The following is a 27,149-nucleotide window of genomic DNA, read 5'->3' on the forward strand; positions in this document are numbered from 1 at the left end:
GTAATTAAGTTTTTTATTCATTACTTAGATAGAAATAGGAATTTGTGTAAGCAGAGTTTTGTGCAAGTTTATACTCTAAAAAATAGGTTCACAACCATTAAAATATTTGTCATTCTATTCATATCATAATACTGACTGACAATTATTATATCTTAATATTGACTTTTGGCTTACAGCAAAGATTATATTGTAGCATTTTACCATTGGTAAATTTAAAAAATTCTCATGACAAGAATTTTAATTTATTATTGCACAATGGACGGTTGCTGTAAATTTTCGATGGATTATGAAGCATATGCTAATTATTGTGCTTTGTGAATTTTCTAAACCAGGGTTAGACAAAATTATTGTTCAGATAATTATGATTGTACAGTGTGCAAAGTTATTGGTTCCCAATTATGTAATGCAAATATTTAATTGCAATTCCAAACTCACGTCTTGCGTAAAAATTCAGTAATCGAATAAATTTAGTTTTTTTGCCAATGACTTTTTTCATAAACATGATTGATGATTGTTATATTCTGTCAAATTCACAATTTACAACCACACCACTTATACAATAATGTACTATGCAATGTTTAACAAATAGCAAAGAATAGGTACAATTATCTTAACAATAAGTAACCCTGATCTCATCTAAAGGCAAGTGGCAATACTATCTACATTATGGCTCGTTTACACATAAACCAGCCATTACTTGTGATAACATTATAGTTACATACATTATTTTATAATTATCCAGCAGTTTTTAGTTCTTATTCAAGCAAAATATAATTATCTATGTAAAATAGACTAGAGTTTAGACTAATATAAAGATTGAGATCATTTTACTACCTATTTAATTTATAAAACGCTCTTATAATTTAATAATAATTATGACTAGTGCATTTAAAATCCTAACATTTAAATGTTAAAAGGCTTCAGTGTTATTCCAAATGTATTGTTTAATTAATTTTAAATGTACATAACATTAATATATTAATTACACATTTAAAATGGACTTATATAAAAGGCCCCATGCATTATTAGAATTCAAGCCAAAAAGTTCAAGTGGAATTAAATGCTTTCCTTTAAGAAGTAACATTAGATGTCTTATCATTAAGAATGATATGTAAAACTAGGAGATTTATATAAACAAATATGTCTGGTCATGATATGTACTAGACAAAATGAATGATTAATAATCCTAATATATACCTACTAACTTCACAGCTAAATCAGGTCCAGGGAAAAAAGTTAGCAAAAAATATTGTTCCAATGATAAAGTACCCTAAAAAATAACATTGTATAAATCGTGATTGAAAGTCAGGCATTCTTCTAGAAATAATAAATGTTTTCCATTTACTGTACATGTTATCTACTCCTTCTAAATTTGCAATAGATAAATGATGCGAAGGTATTCTTTTACCCATCCCTATACGGCGAAAATGTTCATTTATAGTATTCTGATCAGAAGTGGGAGTAGGGCCTACATTCATCTTACTTGAGCATATCCAATATAAAATTGGACTTGCAGATGCTAAAAGTCTAGTTGAAACTTGTATATGTACAAATACAATACAGAAAATTGTTAAAAACATTATATGTACAATATACACAAAATATATTGGATCATTGGCCCCAAATCCCTTAGAATATTGCTTTGGCTTATAAGGCATCTTGCTAGCATATCCAAAATTTAATATATTGTCCTTTAATCCCAGTCTTAAACATAACCTTATATTATTCTTTATATACGATAAACAATTAAACAATATTATAACCAATATGGGCATCGCCAGCATAAAATTTGGAAGTTGTTTAACTTGATAATATTGAAATAATCCAACTTCCCAATAGTGACTCTGTATGTAAGAATATGACAAAGGCAATGAATTATTACACCATGGACTCTCAGCACTGCCTGGTAGTACAAATTCTGAATTAGAAAGAAACTCTGGCAAATTATGCTCACTGAGTATACAAAATTTGAAGTAATTGTACGTCTGCACTAATACAAATGGAATGATAGCTATTATCACAGTCATAAAGAGAGCAAGTCCCGATGTAAACAATGGTAATAACAATGCTGGTATAATCATTTTGTTTTTGAGTGTTTTATATTTATACAATATCTCAGGTATTGTTTTCTCAATTGTATTTTTAAAACTAGTGTAAAGAATAAAGCCTAAGTTAACAGAGCCATTAGATCTAGTTATCATAGAAAATCCAGCTGGTAAAGCACTTATCATATCTATATTTGCAAATCTAAGTGTTTCTGGTTCCGTACATTTTAACATAGTGTAAAATGACATAAATGCAAATAGTGATTCAGAATATGGTGCTACAAAAAATATACTAGCAGGATTAACACAATACAAAATCACAGATTTATATGCTCTGCTTTCACTACGGAGAACTCTTAGACTTAATCTATGCAATACATCAGCAGATTTAATAAAAAATATGAAATTGATTAACGTTGCTGATATTAATAAGTTGCTATGAAAGTTGATGAATCCACTTGTAACACTGTTTAATATGTATGCAATGTGTCTAACCAATAATGGGAATAGTGGAAAGAATGCCAAACAGTTCTCGTAAGTATACCCATACTGAGCTATGTGTATGAAATATTGACCATCCCATCTCTTCATTCCGCCCAAAAATTTTTCCACAAAAACATCGCCGGTAGATTTACGCAATGCCGGGTCTTCAGGACTAAGGAACACGTTTGCGTCATGGTCTGGGATGAGAGCGTTGAATATTGCTTGTAATAGTATAATAAAAATTCTAGTACTGAACGCGAACCATAATATCTTTTGTCTTGGTGAATACATTTTGAACCTGAAATCAAAGTTTACTGTATTTTTCTTGGTTCTATATGGGTTCTATCGATTATTTTATAACTTGCTATTAGCAACGGTAGTGGAGCTTATTCAAATTACCCAATGTTATTGTTTTTCTGGTTAATAAAAAATCATAAATTATGATACACATTAATTTTAAGTCAATAATATCTGTAAAATAAAATTAATGATTTTTTGGACCATTTATTATGACAGCTAAATGTTGAACTTCATTTTTGACACATATCAAGTTGTCAGCACAGAGCAAGTATGAAGTAATATGTTGTCAGACCAGTGCACAGAGTACCCGATAGTGCGATTAGCGTGAGTATAACTATCATATAACTTTTTTATATATGATACACTAGTGTGGGGGACTACCGTAATTGCAAAGATTTTTGCGTTTTACGTCCTTTCTACCCATTAGTTTTCAACCACAGATTAGAACCTTTATTAGAAACTAGAAGTCCGCCTCGGCTTCGCCCGTGGTACATATTTCGCAATAAAAGGTAGCCTATGGCCTTTTTAGCCTTTCTCAGGTATCAAAATATCTCCATAAGAAATTTCATGCAAATTGGTTCAGTAGTTTAGGCGTGATTGAGTAACAGACAGACAGACAGAGTTACTTTCGCATTTATAATATTAGTATGGATATGACAGTATATCTAGTACTAGCTGCGCCCCGCGTGTTGACCCGCGCTCCGCTGCTGTTGGTCTTAGCGTGGAGATATTATATAGCCTATAGCCTTTATTGATAATTAATGGGCTATCCAACACCGAAAATTTTTCAAGTCGGACCAGTAGTTCTTGAGATTAGTGCGTTCAAAACAAACTCTTCAGCTTTATAATATTATAATTAGTATTACTTGCTCTGATAGTTAGTATAGATTATATTATCACTAGCTGCCCCGGTAAACGTTTTTCTGCCATGATCTTATAACTTAAGAGGTACCTTACGTACCTGTGAAAAATATATGTTGGTCGATTCTCAGATATACCCTATAGGCACACAAAATTTCATGACAATCGGTCCAGCCGTTTTGTAAGAGTATGGTTACTAACATTGACACGATAATTTTATATACCTACCTATGAGAAGATAATATATATTTTATCAGTGATCTATGTAATGTACTAACATAAACCTATTATAATATAAATATACGAAGATCTGAATTCAAATTTGCCATTAGGGACGCCCTCATGGCGTGTGTGTGAAACACAGTTTGCCGACGCAAAGTTCCTTTTCTTAGACAATTTGCAAAAAATGCTGTCTACATATTAACATAATTATTTCTCATTAGATGATCTTATCAATTCTAAACTTGCTGTGCAAATTTGAACATTCTTAGAAGCTTTGCTAAGAATAAAAGGTTAAAAGATATACCGTGTCTATACAAATATTATAAAGAGGAAAGGTTTCATTTTTTGTTTGTATGAATTGAATAGGCTCCGAAACTACTTGGCAGATTTGAAAAATTCTTTCACTGTTGGAAAGCTACATCATTTCTGAGTGACATAGGCTAGGTTTTATCCCGGAAATCCCACGGGAACGGGAACTATGCGGGTTTTTTTTGAAAACGCGGGCGAAGCCGCAGGCGGAAAGCTAGTATTGTATATGATATTTTAAGTATTTTTTATCATATTATCATATCTTATCTATATTAAGGTTATAATATGCAGGAGAGATAAAGTGGGTAGGTATAGGAAAATAAAAGAACAGTCTCATTCGTTTATATATTTGCAATTGTATTCCGTCACAAATAATTACACATCGGTCACTTGATATTTCAAGTAATACACCCGAAAAAAAAACTAAAATTAGAAAGCATGCGCTTATTTTTACCTTTTAAAATCCTAAAAAGTAGGATTTTATGTAGAGCATTGTTTTTAAAATACACCCAAGACGTGTGTATTAATTAGCTATAAAACTAAACACTTTAATTCACTAAAACAATTTACGAATACAATAACAAAAGTTTTTAATTTAATTTTTTATAATGAACTTTAATGATACAGTATTAGTATTCTTATAATAGAATTATTCTATAAAATTCCAGGCAAATCAACAAAATCCCCAATAAACTGAGCAACAGTATGTTCTAGTTTAAAGACCTTAAATTTAATAGAATTTTCTAGAATTCTATAAATTAGAGCACACAGCTGAATTGTAGTTCTACCACCATAAGAAAAATAATTAAAGCAAAACAGCGTTCTGAAATAACGCGTTTTTATTAGTTACACTGTACAACACACCATTTTGAAAACGCCTTGAAAACACACTCATATGTAAACATATTTGTATCATTCACCTTTTGCTAAAGCCGGTAAACAAAATTATATCTAATTACTATAATATGAATTTTACAGATAAGGAAATAGTCATTTAAAGCATAACAGTAAATAATTCAAAACTAAAACGAAGTGCAAATGTAATAAGAGCACAGAGTATAATTTATAAATGTACATAATTTGAAAACTGACACATTGTAAAGCAAATTTTACATCAAAGACTGTACATAAGCATTAGCACATTAACCTTTATATGTAATTATTGCGTGGCTTTATCTAGTCTCATCCAAAACAAGCTATTTACACACAACTCTCACTGTTTACGGAAACCGTTACACAATAATAAATTATAACAGAGAAAGATTTTTTTTAAATATTTTAACGTTGGTTTCAAATAAAAGTACTTTTCGTCCAATTAATAGATATTCCCAAGGAAAAGTGTCTAGTAACTAAAATGAAAAGGAATGGATTTCGATAATTATATTAACAATAACTCAATAATATTTTGATAGTCGTAGTAAAGAATCAACCTCATAATATGCCATATTTGATCATACACCATGGCTTGGAGTACGTCATTTCGTTTGCAGTACATTTCATTAATTGATACTTGTGTAATCAAAGCCATGAAGTATGTGGGTCGATAGTTGCTTGTTGGGATGCGAGTATGTTAGCTCATAGACAACTGGCCGAGTGCAAGTAGCCTTTCCACCGCAGCGTTCACGTCGCCAAACGTTGCAATTAACGCTGCAAAAATTATTAACAATTATTTAAGCTGCCACTTAAACTTTATGTCCTAAATATAAATATAAAAAGCAGGTTAGTCACACTTTTGCTCCTTTGACAAATTAACAGAACTTTTAATTTTTGTATTTGAATCTCCTAAACGATCAGGCTTTTTAACGAGGTAAAAAATTCAAAAGTCTATAATATGTTTATTTCAGCATACCTTGCAAATTAGCATCTCTATTGAGAAATCCCATAGCGGCGAGTTGTTCGAGTTGCTGCGAGTAACGCTGCTCGGGAGGTTGGTTGGAGCTGTTCTGATCATTGGACATTGCTGCTACCATCCTTTGCATGAACTGAAATAATAACAAAAATTTATTATTCTATTTGAAATAATCAATATGTATAAACTTTTCTCGATATCAAAAACGACGACGAGAAATATCACACAATTTCGTTAAAACTCGTTAATTTTGCCATCATATTACATTTTGTAGACAAAATTGTGAAGGCAGGACGGAACGTTTTTTCCTCCATCGAAAAAGGGAGGATCCTCGATCAGTCTACTCTACTGGCCGGCCGTTCAGGCCCCGATGTATGATGTCGGAAAGTGTAGCGAAATTGCGATGCTTGCGCAATTCAGAGCGAGGTGTCTACAAAATTGTGTAAATGTTTGTATAAATGGTCTATAATATCTTCTATTGACTTAAGACATTGTACACACACAAAATAAAAAAAATTGCGGCGGTATATCCCATAACCTGTACTATCTCACCTGTGTAAACAGCTCCGTGTTCTGCTGCTGGCGGGGCGCCGCGTTACCGGCCGGTGCTGCCGGTGCGGCGGGCGGTAACGACCGGTATATCACATAACCTGTACTATCTCACCTGTGTAAACAGCTCCGTGTTCTGCTGCTGGCGGGGCGCTGCGTTACCCGCGGATGCCGCCGGTGCTGCCGGTGCGGTCGGCGCGGTTGGCGCGGCGGGCGGCGCGGCGGTAGCGGCCGCGGCACCGAACCCGAGGTTGTTGACGAGGCTCGGCGCCGCCGCACGCAGCTGCTCCATGCCTTGCTGGATTTGGAGCAGCGCATTCAACGCCTGTGAACGTACGAAAATGTGATTTGGGAGTGCTATAATGTGTAAGAATAATGTATAAATTTTAATTTAACTTTTGTTAATTTTAATTTACGCGAGAAATTTAATATTTTTAACAGATTTGAAATGCGATTTCTTATATTTCATCGCGCCTTGCATGTTGCAGTCTGGCAATTATCAAAAATGTTCGGTATATGGTGATTTACGAATTACGAAAAGAAAATTAATTAAACTCACTTGAGGATTAGACATCATTTGTTGCATCTCAGGATTCTGCAGTTGTGCAAGCATCTGTGGCATCATGGTGCGGATTTGGTCTTGCAATTGTGGGTTGTTTGCAAACATTGGATTCTAAAAAAAAGTTATTAAGGTTAACTTCAATAGATTACAATATAAAAATTAAAAACGCATTCTTTATTAACAATACTAATTCCATTTTGTGTAATTCATGATTTTTGTTCAATTAAATAAATTCTAATAAAAACAGTTTGTATCATCCAGTATCAATAATTAAAATATGGAAAAAAGAAATACATATAAAGTTTTTCAATTAAATTGAACACCATTTTACCTGATTTATAAGCTGTGCTGCCATTTCCGGATCGGCGGACAACGCTTGAAGCATATTATTGGTGTAAGGTGCAGACAACATGGACTGCATCAGCCGAGGGTTCTCCGACATCTGCTGCAGCAGGGACTGCATGCCGGGCGTGTTGATCAGCCCTGGGCCGGTTCCACCCCCAGAGGCAGTGGACCCACTACCACCACCCCCTCGTTGCCATGGGTTTGGTAAGGGCTGACGGTTCTCTGCACCTTGCTGGGGGTTTGTACCGTCTGTAAAGAATGTATAATTAATATTATAAATGTGAAAGTTTGTATGGATGTATGGATGTTTGTTACTCTTTCACGCAAAAACTACTGAACCAATTACAATGAATTTTAGCACACATATAGAGGGTAACTTGGATTAACATATAGGATAGGTTTTATCCCGGAAATCCCACGGGAACGGGAACTATGCGGGTTTTTTATCTTTGAAAATGCGGGCGAAGCCGCGGGCAGAAAGCTAGTTACTAATAAATATGTAAATAAAGATTTTTTATTTTAGATATTATGATGAAATTTAAATAGTCAAAAAGTGTTTATTAAACTTCACATTGTATATTACTAGGATATCCTAATAAAATTTAAGGATATTACAAATTAACATGTAATATTTACTCAAAGGTATAGAGGGATTACCCAATTGGATGTAAAAACCTATTTTAATAAGGACAAAATTTGTTAATTAGTTTTTATGCTTGTAATCCTTTAATTTCTTAAGGGTAATAATTTTTGGGAAGCTTCAAAATACCTGAATTATCAACAAGTCCTGAAAATGGATTCCCAGCCATACTGCTGGCTACATTCAACATTGGCTCTTGGATATCACGGTACATCCGTTGCAATGCATTATATCCACCTAGAAATAATGTACTTCTTTAAAATGTGTTTTGAATTAAGTATTTGTATTATCAGTTATAAGTTGCCATTTTTAACATCCAAACACAATGACACAGCAGTTATGAATTAATTCAACATAATATAAAAACTTGACTATAATTGCTTAATTCACTTATTAATCCTCTTGTATTATATAATATGATAAAAATGTATAATTTTTATCTCACCTGGTATACTCTCAAGGTTGGAAAGGGCCCTGTCATGAGAACGCATTAACTCCTGCAGCATAGCAGGGTTGCGAGCCAATTCCATTGTTTGTCGCAATAGATCTGGGTTATTTAACATATGGCTGATTTCTGGATTACGCTACAAAATAATTGTAATGTATGTTAATTCATTCTATTGCACATCATTTACAAGTAATTGAATTGTGACAAATATAAAACATTTAAGACTATAGTTTAAAAAAAATGGGACACTGATAAATTTGAATAATTAAACTGCAACAAACATCTTTGTCAAACATCTTTGTATTTTGCTGATTAATTTGCTTGCTTTGGGTCAGTTTAGATTTCTACCTCTTAAATGTTAAGTGATGACTTATATGACCATTTGATGAACCATTTATTTAAAAAAAATATAGATAAGGATAAGATAAGGTGTATAGAAACTTTTCAAACAATAATTGTGATGCTTAAAATAAATAATTCAAATTAGTTTTAGGTTTCTTGGCTACCTTTCCATACACAATGTTATCAATACTTACAGACATAAGATCCTGCATTTGTGGATTAGATGTTATAAGTGTTCTCATGTTTTCCGGATCATTCATCATTTGCTGCACAAGTGGGTTATCCAGCACTTGTCTTAACATTTCTGGATTGGACAATAATTCCTGCTGCATCCTTGCCTGAAATTAGTAAAATATTTTAATCACTATATCTCATAGGATTTTAATTTGTATTTAATTTAATAATTAGATCTCTTCTTAATGAATAAGCTATTAACAAATATAGTCCAAATTATATAATAAATGACAACAATAAACATATAAAATAAAAAACAATTCAGTTTTTATAACTATAAAGGAAATAATTTTGATTTTCATAAATTTTACAAACACATATGAACATTTTACTGTTTAGTACCTGCAGGTCCATAAAAGTGCTCTGTCCGAGACCTAAGCTTTCCAAACCAGCTAGACCACCTAGAGAATTCAATCCAAAAGGTGTAGCACCCACATCGGCTGAAAATAAAATAGTAACAATATGTTTATTAATATTTAATTAGTATGATACTTATGTTTAATCTTAATGTTACAGTTGATTTCTTATCTTGATTGAAGTATATTTGTATGTTCCTACCATTACTAGAGTAGAATAGGTAGAAGTATATTTATATACTCTAGCTTTTGTTGAAAAGTTAAAAATCTACCTCATACATACATACATATTAATAATTAGTTTACTAGATTAAACGTTATAATAAAAAAAATTGGGTCTTCTTTTTAACATTATACTAAAACACTCTTATACTTAAGCTATTACATATTGAATTAACTATAACAAGCTTGAGACTAACTAGGTGTATTGCGCACATGCATCATTACATATATCAGAATTATTATCTCCAAAAACACTTCTTGTCTTTAAACAAATGATTTCCTTATAGTATCCATGAAGACTTAATCTACAAATTTTCATTATTTCCAATTCATAAAATGATTGATTCATACATGCAGGTTTGTAATTTGTTGACAATAATTTGAAGTTAGTGTACAAGATATTAGTGAATTTAAGAAATGTAGTCAAAATAATAATTAAATATTCTGTATGATAGGATATATATTCTCTGATATTCTACTGAAAAATTATCAATCAAGTTAATGAACAAATAAATTTTATATGATAAAACTACACATAATGACTATCATTTGAAATGTCATAATTTGCTTGACTTTTCTCATGTCAACAAATCTATTTAATAGGCTGCTTATTACGAACCTGGTGGACGACGAGTTGCACCCTCAGGTTCCGGTCTCGGTGGAGTCTTTATCACAAGATGAACTGTCAAACCATCCTTGATATTATGCTGCTTTAGGGTGTCGACATCATTCATGATTTTACCAGCAAAAATGAGACATAGTTGCTCTGGCTCCGCATTAAATTTTGGGGATAGAACTTCTTTGAGCTAAAACCAAATTTCATTAAATTAATATTGCCGAATGATTAAATAAATGTCATCACTGATTGCGTATGCAATATCTATGTTATTACGCCATGAAAGAGAGGTTTCGAGACGCTGCGCTTACTTTTTTGATATCCGCATCTTCCTCGATTTCAACTTGTTGTTTTTCTTTCGGCGTTTTTACTGTGATTGTAATCTTTTTTGGTTCTTCTTGGCCTTCTGCCATTTTATCAAATCTAGATGACTCTGTACTTTGGCGGAACAGCAAAATTGTATAGCACTAGAAATTTGACGACTGGTGCGACCACAGATGACATATCGGTCATCACTCATCACTTTATTTCAAATGCGTTCAATTAGGTACTTTTTACTTCAAATAGAAATCAGAAAAACTCATAAATTTAGAGTTTTTCTTGTTAACGCTATTAATAAGTTAATGAGAACTTTATCTTATTAATTTCGTTATGAATAAATGTATAAAAGCGTCTATATCCTTCTTGGTATATTATGGAAAATATAAAATACAATAGGGAAAAAGCATGACTATTTTTTATTTTTTTATCCGAGTTTACAACATTTAAAATATCTCAAGAAATTTAAAAGTTACGGGACCTTAAAGTTGCGCTTGAAAAATAATTTTGTTACACGCGGCGCTACATCGTGAGTTCATATACGAATTTGTATTGTTTGGTACTTTATTTGTAAAATACTATTTTTATTATGTTTATTTTCCGATAGTAGGAGTTAAAAAAAATACATACTTTTTAATATTTTTTGATCGTATATGCCAGAGCACAACAGCATAAAGCCCGAAAATTGTATTTTTTCGTGTACCAAATGGTACATGGAAACCTTATGGAAACGGTCTGTGGGAAACGGCACACAAGAGCGTTCGAAAAGATTCTATGCTATTTTCTAATCTATACATATACTAAATCTGTAGAAGGGTCAATTCTGTACATTGAAAATATTGAAATAATAAATAGCAGGGGGTGTTACTGGATCGATACCAAACCCAAATATGTGATTAAAAAAATTTTCGTCTGTCTGTCTGTCTGTCTGTCTGTCTGTCTGTATGTTCAGGCATCACGTAAAAACTAACGGTTCGATTTCGATGAAACTTGGTATAATTATACCTTATTATCCTGTGCGTAAAATAGGATACTTTTTATCCTGGAAAAATACGTAAAAAAAAATTAATCTTAATTTTTCAGTTTTATCCATAGACGTTGTTCTGTAGAACCGCGAACACACGTTGCGTATTATTATAGGGTTAGCCGTATTTGGGTCCAATAGATATTAATAAGATGTCATTGTCAGAGTTACTCAAAATGGAGAAATAAACCATCCACGCGAAGACCGACATCCGCGCGGACGGAGTCGCGGGCGGAAGCTAGTACTAAATAACACTGAACACGAGTTTTCGTTTACACAAGATCACTTGAAAGAATACTCTTGCTCTAGCCACGCTCTAGCTCTAGTTCTAGGTTCGTTTGATGCAAATGCACCGTTAGATATAAGTAAAAAAAAACACAGAAAAACGTAATATTTAGTGTAAAATAATTATTAAGAGGATGCACAGTTTTAACTTAAATCTTCAATATTTATGCATTTATTAGCATAGTTAAATTCAATTGTTTCTCATATAAATAGTTTTGCGTGCTGTATAATTTTGGTGAAAAGTTTTCAAATGAGCTGCTATGACAGTTGTCAATTGATCACATGATTTTTGACATTAAACAAAAACAAAAAACAGTGTTCAATAATGTTCGCAAAATTTTATCGAAATTTGATTTAGCAGAGTTTGTTAGTATCCAAAGCTTTAACGATTATACTTATTAAATTTGATAATTATTTACTGATATTTTTACAGGTCGGGTTGTGATTTAGGCCAATCTTTTCAATTTTTAGTTTGTTAAGTTTCAAATACTAAATAAAGAATGCCCAATTCAAACTGTGACATATTGTGAATTTTTACTTACTATTTCATTCACATAAATGGAGGTGAGTGAGATTTAAGATCCTACGTTTTGTACCTGCTATTGAATTAAATACAAATATATTTTATAATATGCTAAATAAAAGAAGATAAGGCCTAGGATTAATTTAATTATTCTAGTTGGAGTTGCAAGACTGCTTCTTGAATGATGAAGACCTTCAATTACCGCAAGCATCAAAACATTCTAAAAGAAAAACTGATAAAGAACATGGTATGGTCCATTTTCTATAATATGCTAAAATGAAACTTGCAATATGTTAAGAGCGCGTTGTGGTAGTCATTTCTAACTATTATTATTAAAGATATATTTGAAACTAATTTGGTAATGTTACAGCAGTGTAGTATTCATTTGCATGTTTTATACTAAATAATTATAATATTTAAATTATATTTGTATTATATTTAAGATGAGAAAATCCCTGAACAAATCAAAGATGATCAAATGGATAATTTGACATCAATAATTATGCGCAATTATGACAATAAACTGTATGGAGAAGATGACACATCACAACCCACTTCAAGAACTGCACCAATAATTCCTATTGAAGCAACACGCAAGAAAAAGAAGAGAAAGAGGTGTGTTTTGAATAAAACTGTACAGTTCAACTAGTGAGCTATTTCCATGCCAAAGATAATTTCACTGCTATATTGTTTACATTCTATTAAACATTAACATTGAATTTGCTTACAAATTTTTATTTATTTTTTGTTATTTATGTTCACCTAGCTTCTTTCCACATATGGTGAAGATTTTAAATGACCACTGTGGAAGCTGCGCATGGATGAATGAATAATTGTTTGACATAACAAGTAAACCAATTATTAATTTATCCACCTTTAAACAGATCTCAGATAACAATATGTTTGACAAATTGTCGCTATGAATCTATACGCAAAGTGGCTAGTGCATTTGGTATGCGGGAGGTGTCTGAAGAGGACGCTTGGAACTTCTACTGGACTGATATGAGTGTATCTGTGGAAAGAGCGAAAGAGATGAAACGATTCCAACGAATCAACCATTTTCCCGGAATGTTGGAGATTTGCAGGTATTAAAAATTTTTTTTTTTTTTTTTTTTTTTTGCTATAGTGATCTGCAATCAGTCGCATGACTTTTATCAGATGAGGTGACTTAAGATTATGTAGGCGAAGAGACCAGCGTCTCGTCTGCCTTCTAGAATACATCCTTCCTTTTCAGCCTTTTGGCCGTAGCGGAAGGGTTTACGAGGTCATGGGCCAGGGGATTGGGGTGACACGATAGGCGCTCAGCATATCTCTTTTTAAGTTTCTCGATTTCAGCTTGTACGGTCGGAACATTCAAATATTCATGAATCTCCACATTTTTGGAAAACCAGGGGGCGCTTGTGATGGTACGCAGAATGTGATTCTGAATACGCTGAATGCACATTATGTTGCTGTTACTTGCGGTTCCCCACAGTGGAGCGCCATAGGTCCAGATAGGCTTCAAGACGGTGTTGTAGATCAGGAGCTTGTTATCCACGGATAGAACAGAGTTTCTTCCCATAAGCCAATACAGGTTACGGAACTTGTGGTTAATTTCATCTCTTTTCTTTTTGATGTGGAAGGCCCAGGTGAGTCTTCGGTCCAGGTTGAATCCTAAGTATTTGACATATTCACTATCCGTCAGCACATCATCACCAAATTTGACTGGAGGGCAGTTACCTCTCCTTAAGCTAAATGTAATGTGGTGTGACTTCTGAGCACTTGCACGGATGCGCCACTTACTCATCCATTCATAGGTTACATCAAGAATGCGCTGAAGCTTATTACTTGCCGCTATTGGAAGATCATCTCTAGCAAGGTAGGCTACATCATCTGCGTATGTTGCTACAGTTACGTCACTAGCTACAGGTAGATCAGCAGTGAATATATTGTACAGAACTGGGCCGAGAACAGAGCCCTGCGGAACGCCGGCATTAATTTGGCGAAGTGAAGATCTGTCGTCTCTCTGTTTCACTCGAAAGAGTCTCCCTTCAAGGTAGGACTGGATGATAAGGAAAAGAGAATGGGGAAGTTTATCCTTCACTTTGCACATTAAACCCCTGTGCCATACTCTGTCGAACGCTTGTTGGACATCCAGAAATGCCGCCGAGCAGAATTGGTTCCCTTCAAAGCAGCTTCTGATCTCTTGGTGGACTCGGTGCATCTGCTCTATGGTGGAGTGTTGCTTTCGAAAACCAAATTGGTGTGTGGGGACAAGATCACAATTGTCCATATGCTCCTTCAAGCGTACCAGAAATATCTTCTCCCACAGCTTAGAGAGAACCGGTGTCAAGCTTATGGGACGGTAAGAAGCAGCCTCGTGGGGAGATTTTCCAGGTTTGTGGATCATGATAATTTCCGAAACTTTCCATACCTTCGGAAAATATGACAATCTGAAAGTCGCATTGAAGAGGGAAGCAAGAAATGTGATGCACTTGCGAGGTAAGTTTTTTAAAAGTTTTGGAGTGATTAAATCAAATCCAGGAGCCTTGTTTGAATTTAGTCTTCTAATTTCGCAAGCGATTTCTTTAGGTGAAGTGGGTTTAAGTGGTAAGCAGAGCTGAAGATCCTGATTGAGTATATCGTTCACATCAGATTCATCGCCACCATCATTCGGCTTGAAGACATTTTCCAGATGATTTGCGAAAACTTCTGCTTTTTCAGCGTCGGTTCGTGCCCATGAATTTGGAGACTTAATGGGATGCAGATGTTCTTGTGGCTTTTTGTTTGTTTTGATGGCCTTCCAAAGCGAAGCATCACCCTTTCCTTGTGGAGACATTCTTTCCATGGTATTCCGGAAGATAGAGTTTGCAGATTCAAGTAGTAGCTGCTTCAATTGTTTTGCAGCTTTGTTGAAGGCAGTCTTATCGGTAGGATGGTGTGATTGCTGCCAGATTCGTCGTAATCGTCGTTTCTCTGCTAGTTTTGCCTTGATGACTGAAGATTGGGGTGAAGTCAATGGGGGATTTGTAATGTAAGGTGAGTGTTTCCATGAAGAAACCTGGATCAGGTTTGTAAAGGACTCACAAGCGTTGTCAACATCTTCTGGGGTCTTCAAGGGAATGTTAAGCTTGATATTTTCCTCCAAGAAGTTACGGAACCCTTGCCAGTCAGTTTTGCGATTATGCAAGGCATCAGGTGGCTCGACGTGAGTGACTGAGGAACTTAAGGTAAGAATAACCGGCGTATGATCAGACGAACCATCGAGACTCGATTCTACGGAGGTGTAAAGATGGCTGACTCCCTTAGTAACGAAGAAGTCTAGCAGGTCTGGGGACTTGTTACGATCAGTTGGCCAGCTTGTTGGTTCGCCGGTAGATATGGGAGTAAGATGGTTAGCATCCAGACAGCTTTTAAGTGAACGGCCTCTAGGTAAAGAAATGCGAGAACCCCAGTACGTGTGCTTAGCATTCCAATCCCCTCCAGATATAAATTTGTTGCCTAATCGGGAAAAGTAGTTGTCAAACATTTGTGTAGTGATTTTATGTTTGGGTGGGCAGTATATCGCAGACAGCGTAATGTCACCCGCTCGATCATGTAGCTGGATATTGGTAGCTTGAATATGCTGAGTAGAATAGTTCTCAAGTACACTGTGTTTAAGATTTGATCTTATGATTATAGCAGTGCCTGCATGGGCTTTCCCACTAACAGGATGAGGAGTAAAGTAAATGTTGAAACCTTTTATTCGATATGAACTATTTTTGGTGGCATGAGACTCAGAAATCAGTACTATGTCGAGTTTATTAATATGGATCACCTTTTCAAGTTCTTGAATGTTCGACGATAATCCGTTTATGTTCCAGGTCGCAATACGCAGAGGAACTATGAATGTGATTTAGACACAATCGAAGTCAATAGGTTAAGAAGGGTACCTATTTGTTGAATGAGTTGGTCTATCTTTTCAGATTGTTTTATAAGAAGTAGTTCAATACGACTTTGTTGAGAGTTATTTTCATTTTTTGAGTTATCCAGATCTTCGCCAATCTTGTGTCTATTAGCTGTGACATCCGAGTAGCTACATTTGTCGCGGAGTTTAGAAGAATGAGGTGGTATTGATGTCGCTCTAAAGTGTTCATGTGAGGGTTTTATTTCTATTTTCTCCTTCGTTGGCTCGCGAGGAGTATTATACCTCCGGTTTGCCTTTCTGGAAGAGATTTCCAGGTAAACTTGACAGCCTTTATAATTCGCTGGATGGTCGCACGAGCATAGAGCACATTTAGCAGGGGTGTTGCGGTCCTTTTTTGGACAGTCTGCAGTTTTGTGACCTTCTCCACATTTGACACATCTATAGGGCCTCATGCAGTTGTTCTTCGAGTGGCCATATTGCTGACAACGATAGCACTGAACAATTTTTGTTGATTTGCGAGGATCTTCTATTGTAACTCGTTGGTGGTAAATATATTCAATATCTTTTACAGCTTTATTATTATCATTAGGTTCTAAGTTAACAAAGAATGTAAAAGAAGGCGACTTGTCTGGACCAAAGCGGGCATTTATAATTTCACCGCGGACTTTGTTACCTGTAGCTTCTATTGCATTGATTATTTCTTTGTGAGGTGTCGAATAGTGAAGCTTCTTTATAACAATGCGATACGCCTTCTTTTCTTTAGGTGTAAATGTGTGACCTATTAATCCCTTAGCCCTTATTATCGATATAACGTCCTTATAGGTGTTTGAGCAATCCACAAGAACTCGGAGCAAATTTTTATTTATTATCCTTATTCTAAAGAGTGTCGGATTGCAAACTGATTCAATTAATTTTGATAATTCATTTACATCTTCTATTCCATACAAGACAATAGGCGGAGGTTTGTTTTTGCCAAGATTAGAAGTGTTATTGTTTTCACTTTCAGGTTGGTCTATTGGAAGAGATGTAAATCTATTAGATACTGCCACAGATGTTGGATTTGGTGGAGATTCGCTTGTTCTTTTCCGTTTATAAGAATTAGGTACTCGCTGCCAAGGTGGTGGAGATTTCTGCTTGGGTTGGTTAACTGTTATTTCTACAGTGTCTACTGCTTTTGGTACCATTTCAGGTTTAGTCATATCACTTAGAGAAGTTGAGCGTGGTCTATTAAAAAGACCTGGATGAAAAACTTGTTGAGTTAGATTTTTTTGATTTGTTCTGGTTGAAGAGTTAAGGTTAGGATCGCTAATTTTGTTCCCACGAGTAGGGACGAATTATACGGTCGCTTACAGGGTGACGCCCATTCCTGTAAGAAGGCGCAATTCAACGATGTTAGCCTGTCACATCGAGGTTGGTGCTAAGAACTGGAGTCCCTCCAGCCATTCATCCCATCGGCACAGTCCACACCTTAGGATTAGGGTAATTATTTTATAGAGATTTTCTTTCTCGTGGCACAGACAATGAATTATAGGTAATGAATTATAGGTATTAAAAATTGTGATTGAACTTATAATTTTAATATCAAGGAATCCTTAACCTATATTTTTAATATTTGATAATAATGTCAGATACTCTCTCATGTTAAAACAACTGTTCAAGTTTACCTAGGCGTTTATTACCATGTAATTATTTCAGATAACTGGCCTGGCCTATTGATTTATATGCATTTTTCGATTGCGATTTGGATTAGATTCTAACAAAATTGTCAGTTTTAACTTGTCCTATTAATTTACAGAAAAGATTTGCTAGCTCGAAATTTGAATAGAATGCAGAAAATATATCCAAAGGAATATAATTTCTTTCCCAAGACCTGGTGCCTACCTGCTGAGTAAGTTGTTTCATTTTTCAAACATTTTATTTATTCATAAATAACGTAAAAAATGCTCATCCTTAACAATTATTGTATAGTTTTGGCGACGCACTAAATTATAGTAAGTCTAGGAAAAACAAAACGTTTATAATCAAACCAGAATGTGGAAGCCAAGGTAGAGGCATTTATTTGACGAAATCCCTTAAAGATATCAAACCCACTGATAAGCTTATTTGTCAGGTGAGAATTTTTTCTTATATGATTACAAAACATAACTTTAATGAAATAATTATGATTGCATTTCAAACACTGGTTCTTCGTAGCTCTGATATTCAGAGAAAGAGAAAATACTGAATATTTTTTCAATCACTAGCTGTGCCGCGCGGTTTAACCTGCGTTGCTCTGCTTCTGTTCGACTTAACGTGATGATATTATATAGCCTTCCTCGATAAATGGGCTATTTAACACCGAAAGAATTTTTCAAATCGGACCAGTAGTTCCTGAGATTAGCGCGTTCAAACAAACAAATTCTTCAGCTTTGCTATGCTTACCTAATTCAAAATTCTAGTTTGCATATTTCTAGGTATATATTTTTAACATATTTCTAGGTATATTTATCAAAGCCATATCTGGTGGATGGTTACAAGTTCGACATACGAGTGTACACTCTAATCACGTCATGTGACCCACTGAGGATCTTTGTTTACAATGAAGGCCTAGTCAGGTATTTTTTTTATTACATTAAAACAAATTGTAATATTCAATTAAAGAAACATCTTTGTAATATGTAACTTTGTTTACTAGTCTATTTTTCGTTTCGTAGATTTGCAACAAGCAGATACGCAGATCCGAATGTCAATAATACAACGAATGTGTTCATGCACCTCACTAACTATGCGCTAAACAAACATAGCAGGACATACGTGTATGATTCTGAGGCGGGTAGCAAACGGTAAGCTTCATCAATAATAAGATTATTTTGATGATTTTGCCAATTTTTGACCCTCTATGTAATATTTCCGATTTCCTCCTATCTATTCTACATAAGAATAAAATAAAAAAAAATGTGTGCGTGTACTAGTGTACACACGTAAGAAGTGAAACTTCTTTATGACCTTATTTTTCAAAAAATAATTTACTATATGCAACTTTACAGAAATATGTCGAATCACGCGTGGTAGGGATAAGAAAAAGATGGCGCGTAACGAAAAAATGTTACACTAAATTTTTTTCCAACCCCAATAAAGAAGTTTCACTTCAAAAGTTTCACTTCAAAAAATCTATAGACAGAATTTTTTTCGTTTAAAAAAAATCAACAATGGGCAGAAACAGACGATCCCAATTTCCAATACGATTTCTCCTTGGCGATTTGTTTTCAACAAAATCTTGTTTAATGTTTTAAATTAGATTTTAAATTTTAATTCATAAAAAATAATTTACCAGCAAGATATCAACTCTGAACAAAATCCTGCTGTCGCAAGGTGTAGACTTGGACCGTTTATGGCACTCCATCGACCAAGTGATAGTCAAGACCATTATATCAGCATGGCCTATACTCAAGCACAGCTATCATGCTTGTTTTCCGTCACATGACATGGTTTTATTTTTGGTTTTGATGTTTTAGTTGCATTGTGTAATTAAAATAATGTAGTTTTCGGTGCAAATGTTAAATGTAGAGTTTTCATAGAGTAATAACTATTTCAAAGTAGCCTAGTAATATATTAAATGTTTCCTTAAATATGAAGTACATTCCGTTAAAAATTAAAATAGGTTTATTTAAAATACATTGTAGATCTATTGAATTTAAAAATAAATTAAAATTCCATTTCAGGTTCATGCATGCTTCGAGATACTCGGTTTTGACATTCTTCTCGACCATAAGCTGCATCCCTATATTTTAGAGGTAAGTGCACCATTAAAATAAATAAATAAATAAATATAATATAATTTTTAGTTAGAAATTTTTTAAATTTTTGATTCCTTCTGTTAATAAATTACTTGTTTAGGTAAACCATTCGCCAAGTTTCCACACGGACACCCAACTAGATCGCGAGGTGAAAGAAGGTCTATTAACGGATACGTTCACGATGCTCAACATATGGCAATGCGACAAGAAACGTGTTTTAGAAGAAGATCGCAAGAGGATAAGGGATAGATTGCTACAGACGAATAAGTAAATTTGAATTTAAACGGTTTCTAACGTTTTATTAAACGTCAACATGTTTACTAGTACAGACCATAACACAAAATATATATTTTAGGATATGACTGCTTTATTAACATAATAGGCATGACGAAAGATTTTGAAAACCTCTTCCATAATGTGTGTATACGTTTATTAAACAAGAAAAATCCTATATTTCGCTAATATACTTAAATTTAACGAAAATAAAAGCCATTTTTCAAAAAATATTTAATATCTGTGCCAAAACAGCTCACAGGTGTCATGGCTTAGTCGTGACGTCACTCTTACGTAAATACGTAATTATCTGTATGCATAGCGAAGCAAAATTAAACAAATATTTAATTATTAAGTGTAAGAGCGTATACGCACTATGCGGGTAGCCGCATTGCGGGTAGCCGTCCGGCTGACCGCAATCACAATTATGTACGTAATATTCATTTCTATGCGCACTGCGATGCGGCTACCGCAGACCGCACAGTGCGCATAGAAATGAATATTACGTACATAATTGTGATTGCGGTCAGCCGGACGGCTACCCGCAATGCGGCTACCCGCATAGTGCGTCTACGCTCTTATAGAATCTAATTTCAGAGTTTATAAGTGGTGTGCAGTATTGCAATGTGAATCTAAATAAAAATAATACGCAAAAAAAGTGTTAGTAATTGTTTAAAGCGAGAAAATAATATGAAATGATTGTATAAATTTGACGCAGAGAAACCCGAACCACATATTCGTGAATTCGCAATTATATTTCTGTTCTGAGTCGATAAAGCATACGTGAAAAATCTTTTATTACATATAATAAATCTGTACAAGGGTCAATTCTGTACATTGAAAATATTGAAAAAATAAATAGCAGGGGGTGTTACTGGATCGATACCAAACCCAAATATGTGATTAAAAAAATTTTTGTCTGTCTGTCTGTCTGTCTGTCTGTCTGTATGTGAAGACATCACGTGAAAACTAACGGTTCGATTTCGATGAAACTTGGTATAATTACACCTTATTATCCTGGGCGTAAAATAGGATACTTTTTATCCTGGAAAAATACGTAAAAAAAAATTAATCTTAATTTTTCAGTTTTATCCATAGACGTTGTTCTGTAGAACCGCGAACACACGTTGCGTATTATGATAGGCCTAGCCGTATTTGGGTCCAATAGATATTTATAAGATGTCATTGTCATCTGAGTTACTCAAAATGGAGAAATAAACCATCCACGCGAAGACCGACATCCGCGCGGACGGAGTCGCGGGCGGAAGCTAGTAGAAAATAAATAAAAATGCGTATTCTCAACATATTCATAACAACAAAATACACCTGACGCGAAGTTGTTTACATAGACGTGACGTGTTTCAAAATGGCCGATTGCTGAATTTCAATGTTTTATTTTATTGATAATCTCATTAATCTTAATGTTTTTAATATTTCTAAGTCACTATTTTTAAATTATTTATTATACATTTTCCCTTTAAAACACTAATTCGATCATTTATGGATACTGTCGTCATGCCTATTGTAACAACTTCAGGTTTGCAGAATATACACCATCTGAGGAAAAGGAACCAGAAAAAAGCCCTTGGCAAACCCAGATACAATGGGAAGAGACTCATCTGGGGAACTACAGGTAAAATTATTTTATTCGAAAACAGTTATTAATGTATTTCTCGTCTATTAATTTCCATTGTGTAAAGATTTCAACAAGGTTTTCTAAAAACTACACATTTTACTCTTATTTAAAATGATTCCTAATGAACTTTCATTCAAGTTATTCAATAAAAACAAACGTTTAAATACCAATAGTTTAATGTGTAATTATTCTAAGAGTTTTACTACATAAGTGTGGAAAGCCTGTATCTGCCAGTCGGTAGTCAACCAAATAAGCTAGAACGTTTTGACATAGATTTAAAACGCATATATATTTGAAAGAAAGCATGACGCCTCCAATATTTAAAATAAATAAAATACTAAATAAACATTTTTCTCAAGCTTTATATATCGTACTAGCGTATTTATATTTCGTACTAGCTTACCGCCCGCGGCTTCGCCCGCTTTGTCTAAAACCTAATAAATTATATACTAAAACCTTCTCTATCTATTAAAAGAAACCGCATCAAAATCCGTTGCGTAGTTTTAAAGATTTAAGCATACAAAGGGACATAGGGACAGAGAAAGCGACTTTGTTGTATACTATGTAGTGATACATGTATGTTATGTGACGTCATCGCACAGACGCGTGTACCCGGTGGGCGAGCAGTACGCGACGCTGTTCCAGCAGCCGTCGGGCTCGCTGTACACCGGCACGGCGGCGTCGCGCGCGCGCGGCGACTGCACGCGCCTGCAGCGGGAGGAGTTCCAAGTAACCGCTCTCACACTCGCGCTCAGCGCGCGCAGTGGACACACGCACACACTGGTACAACACAAACAAGGCGCGCCGGCCACACACAGCCACTGGTGTACCTACCAGTACACAAAACGCAAACAACACACGTGCGACTGTTTGCCTGTGACGTCACAGACCCCGGCCAGCGCACACGCGCAGGCATCACACATACACAAATGTCCGCCAACCGGCTTGCGCGCATGCACGCATTTGTATGTGACATCACAGTTTCCACAGAAAAACAGTACACGATATGCATAACACAGACACAACACACACAGTATTCACAAAATTGTTTACTACAACTATCCCTGAACATCAAACTTGCTAACAACAACTAATTTAATTTGATAGAATGGGAAATATCTGCTATGGTTACACATCTTCCTATGTATTATTATAAACTAGCGGTCCGCCCCGGCTTCGCCCGTGGTACATGTTTACGTTTTCTCTACATAAGAACCATCCTCGTACTTCAAGGAATATAATAAAAAAAGAATTATCGAAATCGGTTCAGCCGTTCTCGAGTTATGCGCTTACCAACACATTTTGCGATTCATTTTTATATATAAGATAAATATTTCCAGCAAACGAAAGCAAAAGCAGAAGCTCTCAAGAAGCCATCTCAACCGAAGCCAAAGGAGGGCGAGAAGAAAGCGCCCGATGAGGCCAGCGCGGTCACTACTGTCACCAATAGCGCTGATAAGAATAAAGTCAAACCCAAACCTGATAAGGAACAGAAACGCAAAGACAAGGAAGTGAAAGACGAGAAAAAGCTTACAGCGAAGCCGTCAGTAGTACTACAACAAGTTGTAAGTATAACTTTTCCTCTAGCCCCATCATTATTTAAATTATTTAGAAAGCGTTCACGAAATACAAAAAAAAAATAGACAAAATTCAAATACCTTTCTTTGTGGTGTGGTGTGGTAGGTGGAAGAGAAGGAAGCGAAGCCGACGTACGTGCTGTGCTCGTTCGAGCCGGACCCGATCGTGGAGCGCGAGGAGCGCGAGCGCGTCAACCTGCTCGCGCAGAGGGACTTCCTCATACGTAGCTACGGGATGCTCGAACAGGTACACCCCATACAAAAAAAAATTGGTTGCCTGTAAAGTCGGTATACGGGCGAAAGTTTTACGTGACAACGACTTTTTATGTCTGTCTCACTCGCTCTTAGGTAACCATGCCCGCGTGCCTCTCACTCGCTCTCATTGTGAGCGCATAACGTGAGCGGAGCGTAACGCAGTTTCTTGAAGTGTCACCCGGCAAACCAATTTGAAACCAAGACGTTGTCACGTCAAAAGACGTGTGGCACTCGGGGACTGCCGCGGTAAAGCTATTGCATGCTATGCCTTCAGGCTTCAAGCCACACCTCCGTGTCCGTTGGAATGGGGAGCGTGAGGTTTTTTCGTTACGGGATTTCTGGATTCGGTCCCCGCGCTCAAGGCCCGCGATAGAAGCTATGCAATAGCTTAAAAAAATTATATGTACCTCGTCATAATGCAACTACTCTCTTGCCCGTGCAGTACCCCGCGTTCACCTTGAGCGTTCAATGGTAGATAACATTTTGACAGTTTGTCGTCAGGAGCATGATTAATTCGCACGGGTTATTTAAGATTGTGCGGCTTTTTAACCGACTTCCAAAAAAACGAGGAGGTTATCAATTCGGCCGGTATAATTTTTTTTTTTTTTTTTGGATGTATGTACACCGATTACTCCTAGGTTTCTTAACCGATTTACGTGATTCTTTTTTTGTTCGATTCGGGATGGTGTCGAATTGGTCCCATAAAAATTTTATTCGGATAAACCCAGTAGTTTTTATTTTATGAGCATTTTTGTCTGTACTCGATGACTTCATTGAAATGTTGCAAGTAACTTTGATTCACTTCCCGGTAACCGATTGAGCTGAAATTTTGTATACTTATGTAAATTGGATAGCGATGAAACATTATCATGACATAGAGCTGATTTGATGATGGAACCGGAAGGTGGCCTTAGGAACTCAGTAATATATTGACTCAATTATATCGAGATTGGGCTCGTTTGATTCGTGTTGATAAATACACTAAAAAGTATTAAATAAAAATAACTGCGTTAAAAACAACCGACTTCATAAACAGAAAAGTAAAAAATAAAAAAGATTTGATATTATTAATTACTACATATTATTTAGATGTGCTATTTATTAAATAGGTTTGAAGTCGGTGCCAAACACTAGTATTAAGCCCGTGCACCGACATCAAACCTTTTTAGTAAATAGCACATCTAAATAATATGTAGTAATTAATAATATCAAAATCTTTTTTATTTTTTACTTTTCTGTTTATGAAGTCGGTTGTTTTTAACGCAGTTATTTTTATTATACATTCATTGAATTTAGCACCTTATTCCCTGGTATTAAAGATCGGGCTACTCGGGAATAAGGTGGCTTTCTTCTTTAAGGATTTATACCTACATAAGTTTTATCTTAAAACATTACAGATATATTTAGTTATGAAGAAAATGGGCACTTTACGGCCCGAGGACGAACGCAAGTACGGCGTGTATGGACGTCTGTCTGTGGTCTCCAACTCGCCCAAGGTGAATTATCTAATAATGTTAAACTATAGTCTATATAATAATGTTCTCAGGCCACTTCATTCGCATTTTCACCCGGCCAACACAATGTTTTAAACGTAATGTATGAATGAATTGGCACTCTGAACATTTATTTATAATTATTTTTTGTCCCTCATAAATTAATTAAAATATTGTGTTTGCCTACAGAAAACGTGAAAGTAAAAATTTACGCCAAAAGTAATAAAAAAGAAAAATTTTCATGTAAAAAAGTCAAAGAAAGAAAAGATAAAATTTTGTGTGCAGAGAAAAATGATGAAGAATAAAGACATAGTTCCGCATAAGATGCACGGCTGCGGAGACATGCTCGCAGGTGAGAAAACCAGTACATTGTAATTTATAGGTGTTTTTATTATTCACTTTTCACAATTACACACAATTCTAAATAACACCGTATTGAATGTATTGTATCCCAATATGCGTCACGTCATGGAGTTAGGCGACGATTTTGGTATCTTTGAATCTTATAATTAATATTAATATTTTTATTTAAATACTAGAGGTCGGCCCCGGCTTCGCCCGTGTTACGTGTTTACGTTTTCTCTTCATAAAAACCATCCTCGTTCTTCAAAGAATATTATATAAAAAAAAAATTAACGAAATCGGTAGTGCTTACCAACACATTTGGCGATTCATTTTTATTATAAAGATAGATAAATAGATCATGATATATTAAAAACAGTTTATTTTTCCTGCAGAATCTCGCGTGCATCTCGTGGAGGTAGTGATGGACGAGCCACCGGCTTCGAATTCACTCACACGTTACGGGACAAGTACTTGTAATGTGTGGAGAAAATATATACAGTGCGTATAATATAATGCTTGAATTAAAATATTTGTTGGATATAAATGATGTTTTTATTGATATTATGATATTTTTTTTACAGATCGCCTTCGAAATCATCGAAATAAATGTAATTCAAGTTATGTTACTGTGCTATCGAATTATGTAAATATAACGGGAGCCACTTTGCCATTTACGAATCAGGGAATGGAGCTACCCTATAGTATATTGTAAATTCTGGCGCTTTGTAAACCTTTAAGAATATACATATTGTATTGTTTAATATATGGTTGTTTTATTTCATAAACACAACATTTTAATAATATCTAGTAATTATAAACCTGATTAATATAATATATATGAATATATCATGATAAGTTTTAATTATTTGTGTTGCATATGGTGCTGACAGAACAAACGCGTTACGGTCACGTTAGGGTGCTATTCCACCAATGATGAGCGAGGAACGTGTTTGTAAATAACCAATTATATCGCTTCAAATGCTTAATGCTTCAAACTTCTAACTAAATGGATCGAAATGATTGGTTATTTACGAACACATTCCTAGCTACACATCCTCTCACATTATTGGTGTAAAAGCATCCTTATAGCCACAGCTGTACCATTTATGCCACGCTGAATTAGTAATCACTTTCCCTGAGATGATACAGATTTGACGAGATGACATTATGTTATACTTTTTTTTTAGTTTAAATAAGTACTTAACTATTGTTATGTAATCTAATGCATGGGCGTAGCCACGGTGGGGCGCTTGCCTGGCTCTGACCTGGAAGGTACCAAACCAAATCTAAAATGTTTTTTTAACTAGCTTGTTGAATTTGTACCATCAGGGCCGGACCGTGAACTCTTGGGGCCCTGGGCTGAAACTACCCAGGG

General features: G+C 35.0%; 3 protein-coding genes across 4 annotated transcripts; 1 reads left to right on the forward strand and 2 right to left on the reverse strand.

Annotated features, from left to right (window-relative positions):
• Positions 1-161: 161 nt before the first annotated feature.
• On the reverse strand, positions 162-3,046 carry PIG-V (phosphatidylinositol glycan anchor biosynthesis class V). Its single transcript, XM_090112949.1, has 2 exons — positions 2,928-3,046; positions 162-2,826 (listed from the first exon to the last, which is right to left on the reverse strand). Exon 2 carries the CDS (start codon positions 2,817-2,819, stop codon positions 1,218-1,220), a length of 1,602 nt encoding a protein of 533 aa, XP_089969075.1. The 5' UTR covers positions 2,820-2,826; positions 2,928-3,046; the 3' UTR covers positions 162-1,217.
• A 1,505-nt stretch (positions 3,047-4,551) lies between these two features.
• Positions 4,552-10,886, reverse strand: Ubqn (ubiquilin). 2 transcript variants are annotated; one of them, XM_090113064.1, is made up of 11 exons: positions 10,695-10,886; positions 10,387-10,573; positions 9,532-9,629; positions 9,150-9,293; positions 8,611-8,749; positions 8,295-8,402; positions 7,512-7,774; positions 7,178-7,291; positions 6,734-6,943; positions 6,070-6,202; positions 4,552-5,867 (listed from the first exon to the last, which is right to left on the reverse strand). In XM_090113064.1, exons 1-11 carry the CDS (start codon positions 10,794-10,796, stop codon positions 5,791-5,793), a joined length of 1,575 nt encoding a protein of 524 aa, XP_089969190.1. In that variant the 5' UTR covers positions 10,797-10,886; the 3' UTR covers positions 4,552-5,790. The 2 variants fall into 2 exon arrangements, 1 of the variants encoding a protein (XP_089969190.1); XR_016457799.1 differs by lacking the exon at positions 4,552-5,867 and having other exon boundaries at positions 6,622-6,943.
• A 1,404-nt stretch (positions 10,887-12,290) lies between these two features.
• On the forward strand, positions 12,291-26,537 carry LOC149900133 (tubulin polyglutamylase TTLL13-like). The gene is made up of 20 exons (XM_090113080.1): positions 12,291-12,376; positions 12,444-12,574; positions 12,690-12,780; positions 12,977-13,148; positions 13,418-13,618; positions 18,215-18,307; positions 18,388-18,529; positions 18,898-19,013; positions 19,113-19,241; positions 19,733-19,886; positions 20,121-20,192; positions 20,296-20,462; positions 22,006-22,101; positions 22,707-22,833; positions 23,445-23,669; positions 23,788-23,928; positions 25,334-25,432; positions 25,715-25,781; positions 26,167-26,272; positions 26,356-26,537. The coding sequence occupies exons 2-20, from the start codon at positions 12,569-12,571 to the stop codon at positions 26,378-26,380; spliced, it is 2,229 nt and encodes a 742-aa protein (XP_089969206.1). The 5' UTR covers positions 12,291-12,376; positions 12,444-12,568; the 3' UTR covers positions 26,381-26,537.
• Positions 26,538-27,149: the final 612 nt, after the last annotated feature.

Source organism: Colias eurytheme, chromosome 19 (assembly GCF_061535395.1).
Source record: "Colias eurytheme isolate Ceu_HAF_F1 chromosome 19, ilColEury1 Martin Lab GWU primary, whole genome shotgun sequence".
NCBI lineage: Eukaryota > Metazoa > Arthropoda > Insecta > Lepidoptera > Pieridae > Colias > Colias eurytheme.